This window comes from Macrosteles quadrilineatus, unplaced genomic scaffold (genome assembly GCF_028750875.1).
Source record: "Macrosteles quadrilineatus isolate MER2022 unplaced genomic scaffold, UCM_ALF_1.0 Scaffold_1__1_contigs__length_201487025, whole genome shotgun sequence".
Classification (NCBI taxonomy): Eukaryota; Metazoa; Arthropoda; class Insecta; order Hemiptera; family Cicadellidae; genus Macrosteles; species Macrosteles quadrilineatus.
Genome location: NW_026542594.1, coordinates 110,183,928 through 110,199,559, shown reverse-complemented (window position 1 = coordinate 110,199,559; position 15,632 = coordinate 110,183,928). Strand labels below are relative to the sequence as shown.

Here is a 15,632-nt window from a genome sequence, read left to right as displayed (position 1 = left end):
CACCAGTTTGGGGTTATGTCGTCGTCGGCGTTAAATAGCTGTAAAATCGGCCGGTTTAACTTTATTATGTGAAACGAAGTGCTATTATGAATAAATATGTAGTTGTGGATGTGTTTGTGTACTTCACTGTGAATAAAAATAGGCCTACGTTCTTTGGCCCATAGCCCAAGCTATGGCCAACACATAGGCCTCGGAGTAGGCTATTGTGGTTAAAAATCGGGTAAGTTCTGATGTTCATTTATTCGTAGTACGTTTTTACCCCCCTTAAAATTTGGCACCTTACACCCCTTACCAACTTCAGCAAAAAAAGAAAAAAAGATCTTAAACGTAGGGGTTCGGATGGGGTCGGAATGGTCTCGAAGAAGAGGTGCGTGTAGAAGTCGTCGTTTAGTCGTAATCGTTCGTATCGTATCGTATCAACCAACGGGAGGGATATCACCAGCTCCGTCGGGGCGTGAGTCGGAGTTCGTTGCGTTGTTCGATACTCTTCGGTTTCGAAGAATCTACGTCGTGTCGGGCGTCGTCCACGAGGCACGTCGGCCACCTCCGATGTGAGGTGACTCACCACGACAAGGCCCGATTGGCCGTCGTTCGTCGCGGTTGGCCTCGATGCGTCATCTTTCCGGTCTCGGCGAATTAGTACGTTGGAACGTTCACGAGGCACGTCGGCCACCTCCGATGTGAGGTGACTCACCGTGGCCAGGCCCGTTTGGCCCTCGTTTGCCACGGGTTGCCTCGGGAAAGCGTCCTTTACGATAAATTGCGTTACAGGATTTCTGGGATACCTCTGTTTGACAGGGGTTGCAATGGCCCTGAGCCACTGCGTCTGCTCAGTCAACGCCGACTACCCCTAATCGTTGTCAAACAGCGGTATTTCGCGTTCCAGAAATTCTGCAAATTTCGTGTTTGTTTTTCGTGTAATTTTGAAAATTTTGATTTCGTGGTTGATGTTTTTGACCGGAAAGGGCGGGGAGACATCGTCGTTGTGGAGGTTTCGTACTACGGTGTGTACTCTGACTAGAGCGAGGTCAGCAGTACACCGAATGCCGAGTACCACCTCCACACTTAGGCCCGGGACGTGGATATCCCGCGAATAAGGTTGGCCAGCAATCGTCGTCTACTCGGTATCGATCCGAAACACACGCTGCGTTGTCCATTCGTTGGTTGACGTCAGTCTGGTCGGGTACGACGCCGCACGTCTGAAAGTGACGTACGATCTCGAATCAGACTGACTGACGAGCCGGTATCGACGAGGGCGCTGAACGTCTCACCTGAGATGACCACGTCGACGAAGGGTCGGTCATCTCTGGGGGGCGCGTTCGCGGCTGACGGTTCCCGTGAATTGCGTTATGAAATGGAGCAAACGGCTCCACTCGGAGGTCGTACGGCGTCGGGTAAATCATTGCGTCTATCGAACGTTATGTGGTGATCGTGTTCCGTCGTTGGACCGAAAAACGTGATGTGCGACGGAATATCTTGCCTGCGCGATGGGATGTTGGCTGGCAGCTTTACCAACACTTTGAGGGTTCGTTGAACAGGTGAAGAACGTTCGGTGGGAGTCCGAGTATCTCTCGCGCGCTGGCCGTCTCCTTTTGCGTTGAAGGAGGTTCCAGCAACTGCGGTCGAATTCGGATATCATGGGCCGCAGAGGCGGTGGTCCACGATATCGAAGTCACCGTCGGGTTCATCGGCTGACCGATGCTTCCCAACGGGTTTCTCAAAGACTCGCAAAAGCGTTTGCGAAGCTCGGCGACGCTACTCCCAGTGCCCAGCTGATACTTCGTCGTCTCAGCTATTACCGTCTGCTCAGTGTGGCTCCAACCGACGCGCGGGTCGTCTATCGGCGATCTCGGTAAGCTCTCCATCGTCGAAGGAACTTCGGAAATTTCGTCGTAGTTGTTATCGTAAACGTTTGAATTTCCACCGTGTGTATCATTACGTGGCTAATCGATAACGTATTGGGTCAAGTAATGGTCGTCGTAGTAGTCGAAGTCGTCGTAGATTTCGTTTATCTCGTAATTTCGTTTAAATGTCGAAGTCAAAACCGTGTTTTCGAGTCCCTGTTCGGGCGCCAGAGATGTGACGCAAAATTCTACAAAATGACAGTACAAGGACGTGAGGCCGAGGAAGCTCAGTCCCTGTTCGGGCGCCAGAGATGTGACGCAAAATTCTAGGGGGGGGAATAAACTAATATTCACCTAAGTCAGGCTAGGCCTACCCCTAGAACTGGCCACACTCAAATTTCTTCCCCGGAGTGCTCAGAAGGAGCCGAGAAAAATCCAGGGGTCGATACAAAGTTGTCACGGCTTTGACTGATCAATTTATTTAAAATTTAATCGAAGGCTCAGAGCTCAGGAAATGTTCAGGAAATCCTGCAGACGCTCAGTTGGAGCTATATATCATCCTTACCTTCGTTAAAGTGTTTTGTTAAATTTTGCCTAACATTTGGAATGACTCTGTAGGGCCGACGAGCATTCAATCCTAGCCAATGTGATGTAAATACTCGTATTAAACTTTAAACTAATTTCTGAAGACGTGGGTAAAGAATATAAAATCGAATGTAAGGTAAAACACTTCCTACAGAGTCGTCGGGGCCTAATTAATATAACTGAACGGATAATTTATCGTGATAGGTTTAAAATAAATTTAGTATTAATTTACGTAGCTGATTGTTCAAATCAGCCTACTCCCAAGACTAGGTTCTCTCGCCCGCCAAAGACGGGGTTTAGAACTCAGACGACAAGTCTCGGGGCACTAAAATGGCGAATTAATTAGAGTAAACGTACGTAATAATCATTCGTAGAAATCGTAATTTGAAACTAATTGGTTTAAATCAAACCAAACGATAATCACCGCTAGTCACTGGCAAGCAGGAACTGGCGGGTCTAGAGTCAAGTCGGCGAAATTTAAGTTATTAAATATCGAATTTGGAAACGGGAATGCGAATGTTAAAAGGAAATTTAAACGTAAATCGTAGCAATGTGATTAACTAATATAGCTAACCTTCGGTAAACAAATTATCGATGATCGTGCAAGCGTTGATAACAGGCGAATGTAACGACGAAGTTACTTCGAAGACGGCGTACGAACGAATAATCCTGTCTGAGTAAAATCCTTCGTTCCTGCCCGCTCGAGGCTTACGCGCTCAAGCGGCGAACTCAAGTACTACTCGATAACAGCTGATCGAATTCACTTGTTGAGCTGGTCTAGTTTCGTCTGTCGTCTGTCAACAAATAAACACCAGTTTGGGGTTATGTCGTCGTCGGCGTTAAATAGCTGTAAAATCGGCCGGTTTAACTTTATTATGTGAAACGAAGTGCTATTATGAATAAATATGTAGTTGTGGATGTGTTTGTGTACTTCACTGTGAATAAAAATAGGCCTACGTTCTTTGGCCCACAGCCCAAGCTATGGCCAACACATAGGCCTCGGAGTAGGCTATTGTGGTTAAAAATCGGGTAAGTTCTGATGTTCATTTATTCGTAGTACGTTTTTACCCCCCTTAAAATTTGGCACCTTACAAAAGTACTAAACTAAATTACTTTCTCACATTCAGTCATGTGGGTCTATAAAATATAAGGAAAAATTTCCTCAATTTATTACTTACATAAACTTATGTTTTGTTAGGAACTGATGGCAATGAGGGAGGATAAGGCAGAGCTACGGGCCAAAATTTACTTGTTGGAGAGGGAAAAGGAGAATCAGGAATTGAAGGTAGCAACTTTGCAGTCTCAACAACAAGCTCATCTGGCAACCATACAGCATTTGCAGGCTCAACTCCACGAGGCCGATACTGAGGTGAGGAGGTAAAGGTTAAAACTGCTTTGTTATTAGAAGCATCCGGCCTTGAATACAAGTTGTGTCGATTCTCAATACCGATTCTGGATACCACCAATTCAATTAAATTGGTATTGGTATCGAGAATCAACATTCAATGCCCGTACCAATATCCGACTTCTGCGAAGATGGCGCAATTGAAATATTCATGCTTTCACCACAATTAGTTCCAGTTGATGACGGACATTCCTATGACTGTGGTGTGGTAGAAGATTAATTATTATGTCCACACGACCATGTGAAATGTTCATAACAAAACCTCAACTTCAAATTAAAGCTAAAGAAGTTGGAGTTGTGAACAAGTGCGCTTTTCTCCAGGGATGGAGGGGATTGAATTTTGATTTCGGGACGGGACGGAATTATTTATGAGTTATCTAATGTTTTTACCGACATTCTTCTGTCTTTAAAACAGCATATAGTAATAGCCTAAGATTAGCCTTAGCTTTCTAGACTTTCTATTGTTCTGTTCTTTACATGATTTATTGCTGTATAGTGTTAATAATTTTTGTTTGTTTGAGTGAAAGTTTGAGTAAGCTGTAATTTTTAAGTTAAGATTTTTATTTTTATTACTGAACCAAGGTTAATAACTTAAAAGAAAACACTATGTGTTTATAATGATTTATCAAGAGTTCCATTTCAATTTTCCCACAATTCATAGAACGGCTGAATGATTGTTTAAACTTTATTTCTCGTTCTGGAAAACAAATAGCCCTTGCTGGGGACTTTAACATACATCTGGAAAAACAGTCTAGGGAGGAAAATGTATTCTCCAATCTGCTCCGTACTTATGGACTTTACATTACAAGCCGAAAACCCACCAGAAATACTGCCTGCCTTGATACCATAGCAACAAATCTGAACACTTGGGAATACAGAACGTCTGTCGTTGACCCTACTGTAGCTGATCACTCTGCAGTGATTATGCAGATAAAACCAAGCGAAGACCCTGACCTAGTCAGTGGGCAACCTAAAGTCCCATGGCAGGCCAGCTACACTGTTTCCAAACAGATAGTCAGAGATGAGCTCCTGCCTGTTCTGAAGTATGAACTGAGGAAAGTTGATTGGGCAAATGAAACAAGTATAGGCCTAACTCAGAACCAACTGCCTTTTGACAGCTTTATCAGTGTTTTTAACTATAAATTCAATTCTATCTTTCCTACAACAATTTTCAAAAAAAAGTCAAATAGGCCTTGTAATGCCAGGCGTGGATGTGCGCAGCAGGATAAACCTTGGTATTCACCTTACCTACGTCATCTTAAAAACCTCATTAAGATTATCAATGACCATGTCAAGTCCACCGAGTCACCGATTGAGAGAAATAAATTATTTGCCCTATATCTTAAAACAAATAGGCTGTACAGAAATAAAGTTTCAGAGGCCAAAAAGGCTTTCAATGTAAAAGTTATAGAGCAGTCCTCGAATCAATGCAAAGCTGCCTGGAGTATCGTTAACCAGCATCGACCAAAAAGGCCTAAAGTTGGCTGTTCTGCCAGCCCTGATGACTTCAACGGCTTCTTCCTTGATTCCGTGGATGAAATAGTGGCCAGCCTACCCTCCGTCAACTTTAACCCTTTGAACAACGTAGTGGGACCAGGTCTTCGAAACTGGCGTGAAGTAACCCCAGAAGAGATCTGTCAGATTGTTAAGAACTTAAAGAACTCTAAAAGCCCGGACATCTATGGGGTCTCATGTAATGTTCTAAAATCTGTAATCAGTGATATTGCCTCTCCTCTGTCATCGGCTATAAACAACTGTCTCAGGGATGGTATTTTCCCGGATTCCCTCAAGATGCGCGGACAGTTCCAGTCTATAAAAAAGGTGATACCGAAGAAATTAAAAACTATAGGCCTATATCTGTGCTACCAGTGTTGTCTAAGGTAGGGGTCTGCGGGTCAGACTTTTTTGGTTCGGGTCGGGTCGGGTCGGGCCAATAATTTTGGTCCTCGGGTTTCGGGCCAAAATCGGGTCGGGCCAAAAATTATTAATTACCGGATTTTTTTTCTTTTTTTAACTCCTATCTGTGTTTATAATATTACTTGAAAATAACATATGGAAAAAGATTGTATTTATGTATATTATTTCATGTTCATAACTTATTTACAGCTTAGGAGTTGCCTCAACTGCAAGAAAGAAGAAAATAATTTTTTTTATCAAGCCATTCTTTCCCATTTTCATAACTGTTGAAATATCTAAACAGCTATATTACAACAAGTTTGTAATGGAACTTAATATAAATGGATCATAAACAAATCAATTAACCTTATCACAAGTTTAGGGCCTGTGGCTTCAAGACTGCAAGCAAGAAGAAAATAAAAATTCTATGTTTCCACCATGCAATATGAATCATTCATTCCCTGCCTCCTAACCTCCTCTCACACTTACAATAGCATTATTAGTTACATCATCATAAATAAAGAATTATCTATTATTGGCATTAGTATGCCTACAGCTTTACATAGGAATTATTTTTTATAGGGCCTAAAATAGTAATAGACTAAGCAACATGACAAGTGGAGAACTCATTGAAGAAAAGATATTGTGTAAACTAATTTACTATAAAACTCTAAAACAATAAATAACACACATACATTGTTTATGGTATAGTTATAGTAAAGACTGTAAAAATTGCATATCATGTGATACACAGTCATAGATACACAGTTATAGGCACAGTAATAGGTACTAGTGTACATGTTGCTCGAATTCGAGCAATTGCAAAGTATTACAGGAGTTATTTCAAAACGAATAACAGTCATATTTACAATGAGTTTAAAATAGTCAACTCAAATATTACCGGTGTGTAACTCGGGCCATGTTTATCTTCGTTATTGATAAACCTAAAGCATTCCGGCCGGGTTTCTCCTTCTCAAAATGCCTCGCTGTACAGGCAACTCAGGTAATTGATAGAGGGCCTATTGAGAACGAATAATCGTTTTGGGGTAGTGTTAGGGCGCATTTGTAACCTAATAGTTGATATTGTCCAGGGTCAGGTGCTGACTGTGATGAGTTAAGCCTATACGCGCCACTATTCTGTAGCTGCGATCGTTATCACGACTACGCCTCCTGTCTATGTTTCGTTGTAGTCGCGTCGGAGGCATTTAAAAGAAAAAAAAAAACAACGAATAAACAAATTATAGCTACACAAAAAGAACGATAAATGCACAAATTTAAGATACAACCATACTAACACCTTTGACTATCAATACAACTTCTGTATCCAATAGTCAATGCTAACACGATCCGTCTTGGGGGTTATGTTTACAAAAACTCAGATAGTAAATAAATGTACTCAATGCGTTTCATTGAATTGAAAAATAAATAACAGCAATCAAATTATACAGCTGATCATAATGTAAACAAAACTATGTTCATCATAAGGATAACATGGGAACTTTCAAAGCCACTGGGGCAGAGCCCAAGGGACTTTTTCTAAAATGTAAGGGCAGTTTGCAAATCTGCGCTACACGCTCTTTCCAATGAGACGTCAATGGATAAAATCGGTTAAGAAATGGCGGAGGAGTTCAACCGACAAAGTTTCATGTAGCGTATTAATTATATAGATTGCAAGAGATTAAAATCCTAAAACAACTGATTTTAGCTAATAAATGAAAAGAATTAAAAATCCATAAACTCAAGTCAAACAATATCACAATTATTAGGTACCCGAAAAGGAACTCTTAATATATAGAAAATTATATTAAATCAAGAGAAAAGAAAGTTAAATGCTAATTTGGCAACATAAGCGACAGCAGAGACATTATAGTGCCCTAATTAGCAACACAACTCAATGTTTTTATACTGTAAGTCAATGTTTTTGAAACTGTAGGGTCTTTTTCTCGGAAGGAAGGGTAGTAGAATGTAAACAAAAAACCATGAATCACTCTCACAGCCGGGCCCGGGGACACTCAAGGTTACAGACCCTCCCCCTCCCCTCCCCTCCCATCTTACACAACCCGAGCCAGGCCCGGGGACACTCAAGGTCATAGACCCTCCCCCTCCCCCGCCCCTATTACACCACCCGGTTGTTCCAATTGCTGACAAAATACAAGTAACAAAACAAGGAAGTAGAGACAAAAAGATATATTTTCTTTATTCAAAAATATAAAACTGTTACAGATAATTTCCAAAGAAATTAATTCATGGTAGTTTGTGTCTTGTAAATATTGTATTGGATCTTAGAAATATCTTTTTTGAAACTCAATCTAACTTAAGAAAAAAATAATTTTACTGATGAAAACTTTCATAAAATTATAAAATATTTAGGCCTAACCTCTTTGTAGACTTGTTGATACTTGATACTTAAAAAAAAAAAATTAAATGGTGACCATAAAATGCCGAACCAGACGATCAGAAGTGTTGTTTTGTTTTGTTACTGAATGACAAAAAGGACAAAAGGAAAATAAAAGAACAAGATACAGATCTGTACACTATATCAGATATTTCTTTTGTTTATAATTTATTATGTAAATAAAATACTAAAATATAATTTAAACTAGGTATGGAGTAAACAATAAATAATTAAACTGGTACCTCTGGATAAATAGTCTTTCTTTTGACTTCGTTTTCTTTGCACTGTTGCGTCACGGCTTTTGTTTTGTCAGTAGACGACTGGCTCTGGCTAGTGACAGGCAATAATTGCTCTGTTGTGTCTTTGTTCTTAAACGTGAGCAAACTTAATATTTAATTCTAATTTTAACATGTTAATTCCTCTGTAATAATGTATATAAGAGTGTTTCTTTGAAAATTACTTATTACAACTTTAAAAATAGCCTAATAATTATTTTTTTTGGCCCGACCCGATCTTGGCCCGAACAAATCTCTGACCCGACCCGGTCTCTCGGGCCTTCCGCTGGCCCGACCCGACCCGAAAAAATCGGGGACCCGCAGACCCCTAGTCTAAGGTAATAGAGACTACGATCAAGAACCAACTATGCAGCTACTTTGAGTCGAACAACTTACTGAATGAAGCTCAACATGGTTTTCGTAGAGGGCGTTCCACAACAACTGCTGTTTTATCCTTGGCTTCCAGAATAACTGACACCTTTGAATCTGGAAACTCACTGGCTCTCACCCTCTGTGATTTGAGTCGTGCGTTTGATTGCGTGCCACACGACATTCTGCTTAGCAAGCTAAAATCATATGGGGTTGAAGGCACCACGCTACAAACAATCTCCAGTTATTTAACTAATAGGAGGCAAATTGTATCCCTGGAGGGAGCGAATTCGGCCAGTAAAGAAATCTCCTATGGTGTTCCCCAGGGCTCTGTCCTAGGGCCTCTCCTTTTCCTGATATTAATTAATGACCTAGGAATAGACGGACAGGCATTACTATTTGCTGATGACACAACATTGGTGACGGAAGGTGGATGTATTGAACGGGTTAAGAGGGAAGCAAGTACATTGCTGGAGACAACAATGGAGTGGTTCGCTTCAAATAAGTTAAAATTAAACGAGGACAAGACCCAACTCCTGATCTGCACTCTTGGGAGACAAATTGCTGCTGAAGAGAATCAACCAGTAAAGTTGCTTGGTTTCTGGCTTGACCAGAAATTAAACTGGGATCACCATATAGCCCAGATTTGCACCAAATTATCTCGAGTGATCTTCCTCCTCAGAAAGCTACGTCATGTGGTCACTGAGCAGTACCTTGTTACTGTTTATTTCTCGCTGTTCCACAGCCATATCTTGTATGGTATACTCATTTGGGGTCACGCTCCCGCATGCAGTAGATTGTTGATACTCCAAAAGGAGGCGTTGAGAGTGATAACCTCTACTGAAATAACAGGCAAAGATTTTACTCATAGGCCTATCTTTCAACGTCTCGGCATACTGACTGTTTATGGACAATATGTCCTCAATTGTCTGATACACGTACGCCAGAACATCTCTAAGTATGGAAGAAGACAAGATATACATCAGCATAACACCAGGAACGCTAGAAACCTCGACACCCCTCAATGCAGACTGTCCAAATCCCTGAATAGCTTCCCAGTGACCGCAATTAAACTCTACAATAGTCTGCCTGAAGAAGTCAGAAGTATGGATGTGGCTGGGTTTAAAACCTCAGTGAAGGAAAAACTTCAAAATAGGCCTATTTACACATTTAAAGAATTAGATGACGTGCCACTTTTTTAACTCGCCGCCATCTCAGTTTACTTTTTAAAATAAATTTGACGCAGTCCATCCGGAATACCGGTCAGAGACGAAGCCTTCAAGTATTCAAGTAAGTATTTAAGTATTCAAGTATCACTACCCAATTGGTTGAATATGTTTTACAAAATTTGTTATTGGTAGTGTTTGTAATTTTGACTAAATAAAACTTGTTCAGGTTTGTACCTTTACTTACTATTTATTAAGGTTAAGCTTAGATTAAATATACTTATAGAAAGACAAATAAATGATTAAGCTGAAGGATTTCTTAACAATACAAATTTAATGAACTAAGAATAAGATATTACAATGATGAATGGGGTTTGATATTTAAATGAACAGATAAGTTAAGTTACAGGGTCGCCATCTTTGATTTAGCCTAGCTCAGTAAAACAGAACAACTTATTGTAAAACAGTTCCCACACTCCGGACAGCTCGGCTTGACTACTTCCTTTTCACCACTTCCTACGTCGTGAGCCTGTTTTCCTCCCTCCCCATAGCATTTTAGGATTCCAGATACCTTAATCCAATCGTCACAAACAGTTCCCACACTCCGGAGAGATCGCCTTGACTACTTCCTTCACCACTTCCTACGTCACAGACCTGTTTCCCTCCCTTCCCATAGCATTTTAGGATTGGAAATACCTTAATCTAATCGTCATAAACAGTTCCCACACTCGGGCCAGCTCGCCTTGACTGCTTCCTTCACCACTTCCTACGTCACGGACCTGTTTTCTTCCCTCCCCATAGCATTTTAGAATTTCAGATACCTTAATCTAATCGTCATATTATCTAATCGTCATATATATCATGGGGAGCGAGCTGGTGTAGTGGTTAGAGCGCGGGACTTCAGTCCCTGAGGTCCCGGGTTCGATCCCCGCCAAGTCACCAATGGATTTTATCTAAGTGATAATGCCGCAACCCCTAGGTCTAGCCTGAAGTAATGTGAAAAACAATCCCAGGCTCGTGCCTTGCGTCCTAGGACAAAAAAAAAAAATCTAATCGTCATAAACAGTTCTCACACTCGGAATTCTCGCCTTGACTACTTCCTTCAACACTTCCTACTTCGCGGACCTGTTTTCCTCCCTTCCCATAGCATTTTAGGATTTGAAATACCTTAATCTAATCGTCACAAACAGTTCCCACACTCCGGACTACTCGCCTTGACTACTTCCATCACAACTTCCTACGTCGCGGACCTGTTTCCCTCCCTTCCCATGGCATTTTAGGATTGCCAATACCCTTATCTAATCGTCACAAACAGTTCCCACACTCCGGACAGCTCGGCTTGACTACTTCCTTCACCACTTCCTACGTCGCGGACCTGTTTCCCTCCCTTCCCATAGCATTTTAGGATTGCAGATACCCTAATCTTATCGTCATAAACAGTTCCCACACTCCGGACAACTTGCCTTTACCACTTCCTTCATCACTTCCTACGTGACGGACCTGTTTCCCTCTCTTCCCATAGCATTTTATGATTGCAAATACCTTAATCTAATCATCATAAACAGTTCCCACACTCCGGAGAGCTCGCCTTTACTACTTCCTTCACCACTTCCTATGTTGCGGACCTGTTTCCTTCCCTTCCCATAACATTTTAGGATTCCAGATACCTTAATCTAATCGTCATAAACAGTTCCCACACTCCGGACTACTCGCCTTGACTACTTCCTTCACCTCTTCCTACGTTGTGGATGTGTTTTCCTCCCTTCCCATAGCATTTTAGGATTGCAAATGCCATAATCTAATCGTCATAAACAGTTCCCACACTCCGGACAGCTCGCCTTGACTTCTTCCTTCATCACTTCCTACGTCGCAGACCTGTTTCCTTCCCTTTCTTTAGCATTTTAAGATTGCAGATAACCTTAATCTAATCGTCATAAACAGATCCCACAGTTTGTACTGCTTGCCTTTACTAGCCTACAATGTATCGAGCAATCTTCAGTATAATCTTTGCTCAATAGTAACAAGTGATGCTTTCCCATTTGTACTGTATTTGTAATTTGCTAGTTTACTGTGGGTAGTTGCCTTATTATGAACACATGCTACAACTTCAAGTCTTTTGTTTACTTTTTCCTTGTTATTTAATTCAACCTAAATGGTTACTAAGCAACCCATAAGACTAATGTTAAAAAAATGTGACTTTCAGTTTCCTTTTTCTACGTAATTAGTTTTTTTCTTGGCAGTTCTAACTGCATGAAACTCGTTTTTAGGCCAAAAATAAACTATTTACAAGATTTGAAGAAAATCGTCGGGGCCGTTTTCGAGATCTTTCTGCAAGCAAGCAAGCATACATACAAGCAAACATTGCTCGTATTAGAGTATAGGATATATATATGAATTTGAACGGATGGTGTTTTTTTTAGTCTACACCTTACCATGAGACCTATAATAGCTTATTCCCTATATTTATGGGAAATTCGTTAAAATGACAGGACATTTATCAATACAGTATAGTACTTAAATTTAAATATTAGATATTAGAAATTAAAACAAAATAATTTTAATACTTAATCCTACCAATTTACACTTAAAAATGCATTCAAAGAATAAAATGTTTTTCTTAGCAACCACATGGTTCTGGAAACTCCAGAAATAAACCCAAACCTCCAGGAATCCGAAGCCCGGTTATCGGAAACGTAGGTTAACCAAAATACTACTATAGGATGTCATTTTTATGTAATTTTGATACTTTAAAATCAATATATTATGCTCATATTCATTCACATTCATCCTACGGGTTGGCAATTTATGGGGGCACTACATAGCAAAACTTAAACAAAATCTTAAAACTTCAAAAAAGAGCTTTGCAAATAGTGCTAAATCTAGAGCTTGACGCATTGGTAAAAAATCTGTTTTGCAATTTAAACATACTAACGGTGTATGACCAATATATTTTGGAGTGCATAATCTGCACATAAAGTTAGCTCCACAATCACATTTTTCGTAATACATTCCTACTATACTAGAAATAGAAATACAATTAACATTCCCCAACATAAACTTAGCTTTTAGCGAATTTCCCATATAGGGAATAAGCTATTACCGTAGTACTCATGGTAAGACCTGGACCCGGGACCGATATATTTTTTGTTTTGAGGTCCCTAGAGGCCAAAAACACCATCCGTTCAAATTCATATATATATATATTTGTCTGTTAGCGCGATAACTTGAGCAAAAATAATCGATAATAATTGATTGTGATGAAATTTGGTACAAACGTGTAAACCTACGTTTATTCAAACGAGTTCGCGAACCAGCATAATTGGACCATGGGAACGGGGGTTTATAGGGGGTTTTATGGGGTAAAAATGGGTTTTTCCCATTTTTGACCCTAAAAACAAACAATTTTGCAATTTCTTTTTAAACCGTTTTGTAGAGCTTAAAAAAATAAATAATTTAGTATATTGAAGCGCTGTTGTATGCCTAAGGTCACGGAGAAAATTCAAAAATAGTGTAATTTAAAATTCCTACGTTATTCTTATGGAGAAAATGAAAACTGTTGTTGTTTACTTGTTTATGGATATATGTTGATAAAATTTGGTAAATTTATTTATTTCATTCTATACTATTTACATATGGTCAAAAACACTTTTTACCTTCCCCGTAGCAGCAAACCTAAGCACTCATTAAATCTAATGTTATTTAAATTGGGAATAAATATGTCTTATTTATGGAAATATTTTAGTAATAATGTAATCAGAAAAGTTGAAATTCGCTCAGTCTGCAGGTTTGCTGTGGCAAGGGTAAAAAATCTCCAGATATGGGGACAAAATTTTTAAATAAACCCATCAATCTTTAAAACTCATATGGATAAAAAATGTTTTAGATATTAAGTAAAAACTTATCTCTTAACAACAAATTGCTACTCTATACAAGAGTTTTGTATTTGAATCACCTTTTAAATCTGGCAACAATCCTAGTTTTAAATTTATCAGTTTGTATCGTATATATTTTTTCATATTTCAATATTGTGTATGCTTACTGTTCTTAATGTATAGATTTGTTACTAATGAAAATGAAAGTTTTATTTTATTTTATTTATTTATTTATTTTTTATAAAACCAATATTATTAATTACGAGATATTAAATATATATTATATAATTAAATATGCTCACGGATGTTGCCGCGATTGCGTGATACAGTTGCCGGTGTCGTCGAGACTGTAAGATATGCTCACCGGTATTCACACGATTGCGGGAGATGATAACTGGGGTCGCCTCACCGACCAGTTATACTGTTTTAATACGTTGTTTAAAATATTATTCTTTGGAAAAGTTTTGTTTCAAAGTTATAGTGCCTACTAGTTATTGAATAAATAAATAATACGATTTATGACTTACTATTTCTGAAGTACATTTTTAAATACATTAGTTAACTGCATTACCGAATGTGATAAAAGTGATGATTTCTTTTTAAAAATCTTTTAAAAGTTTTTACTTAATATAAAACGGCGTGATAAAGATTAAAGTAGGGTTCGGATAGTAGTTCTTAAACTTCAGGAATTTGTCTTGAATTCTCTTGGAAAACTCCTTGAATTTTTCAAACCAGATTTAGTAGACACCATAAACCAGTCTTTAGATGCTTTTTTAAAATTTGTTTGGATTGGCTTTGTTTTTTAAATCATCAGGAACTAAGCTGTACAATTTTGGTCCAGTATATTGAGGTGACACTTCAAATAGTGTTAATCTATAGTGGGCTTGTTTAGGTTATGTCTCTAGTGTTATATATATGTTATACAATTTTGTATCTATGTGTGATAAAATGTGATAAAATAATGTGATAAAAGTGATGATTTCTTTTTAAAAATCTTTTAAAAGTTTTTACTTAATATAGTTAATATGTTTAGGTTATGTCTCTAGTGTTATATATATGTTATACAATTTTGTATCTATGTGTGATAAAATGTGATAAAATAATGTGATAAAATAATGTGATAAAAGTGATGATTTCTTTTTAAAAGTTTTTACTTAATATAAAACGGTGTGATAAAGATTTTGTATCTATGTGTGCTGCAGGAATCCAATACTGGGTCCCTTACATAACATCATTGTTTAGAATATACAGTAGGCCTATGTGCTTGTTTGATAATTTTAGTCCTTTGATATCCATCCCTCAAGTATGTAGAAAACGAATGTAATTCCTTATTTTTTATTCCATATTTTTCATGTTTGTCTATCAACAAGCTGTGATGAACACATTCAAAAGCTCTGGATAGATCACACAGAATTCCTGTTGTCCTCTGAGTTCCATCTAAGGAACTCGCAACCCAATTTACTAATTTTGTGATTTTTTGCTGAGCACTTAATCTATTTCTAAATCCAAATTGGGAATCATTGAAAATGTTGTTATCTTCTAAACAAGTTTTCAATTGTAGGTCAACACATTTTTCTAATATTTTAGAAATACTTGAGAGCATGCCTTTTGGGCGATAATTTTCTAAAGTGTTTTTATCTTTTTTGTTATAGAGTGTTAACATTTCTAAGTATTTGGTTTGTTTGGGAAAATGCCGTATACTAAGGACTGGTTTATAAGGTTACAGAGAGGAGTTTGTATTACATATATTACATATCCTAGTTTTAAATTTATCAGTTTGTATCGTATATATTTTTTCATATTTCAATATTGTGTATGCTTACTG

The 15,632-nt window shown here is 38.7% G+C and overlaps 1 protein-coding gene across 6 annotated transcripts in view; it reads left to right on the top strand.

Moving 5' to 3' along the window:
• LOC128983103 (colorectal mutant cancer protein-like) overlaps nucleotides 1–15,632 on the top strand; it is a 135,490-nt gene that overhangs the window by 105,373 nt on the left and 14,485 nt on the right. For all 6 annotated transcript variants that reach the window (XM_054402283.1, XM_054402291.1, XM_054402275.1 and 3 more), the window contains one exon: nucleotides 3,628–3,798. In XM_054402283.1, coding sequence (XP_054258258.1) covers nucleotides 3,628–3,798 — 171 coding nt within the window. The remainder of the gene's footprint in view (nucleotides 1–3,627; nucleotides 3,799–15,632) is intronic.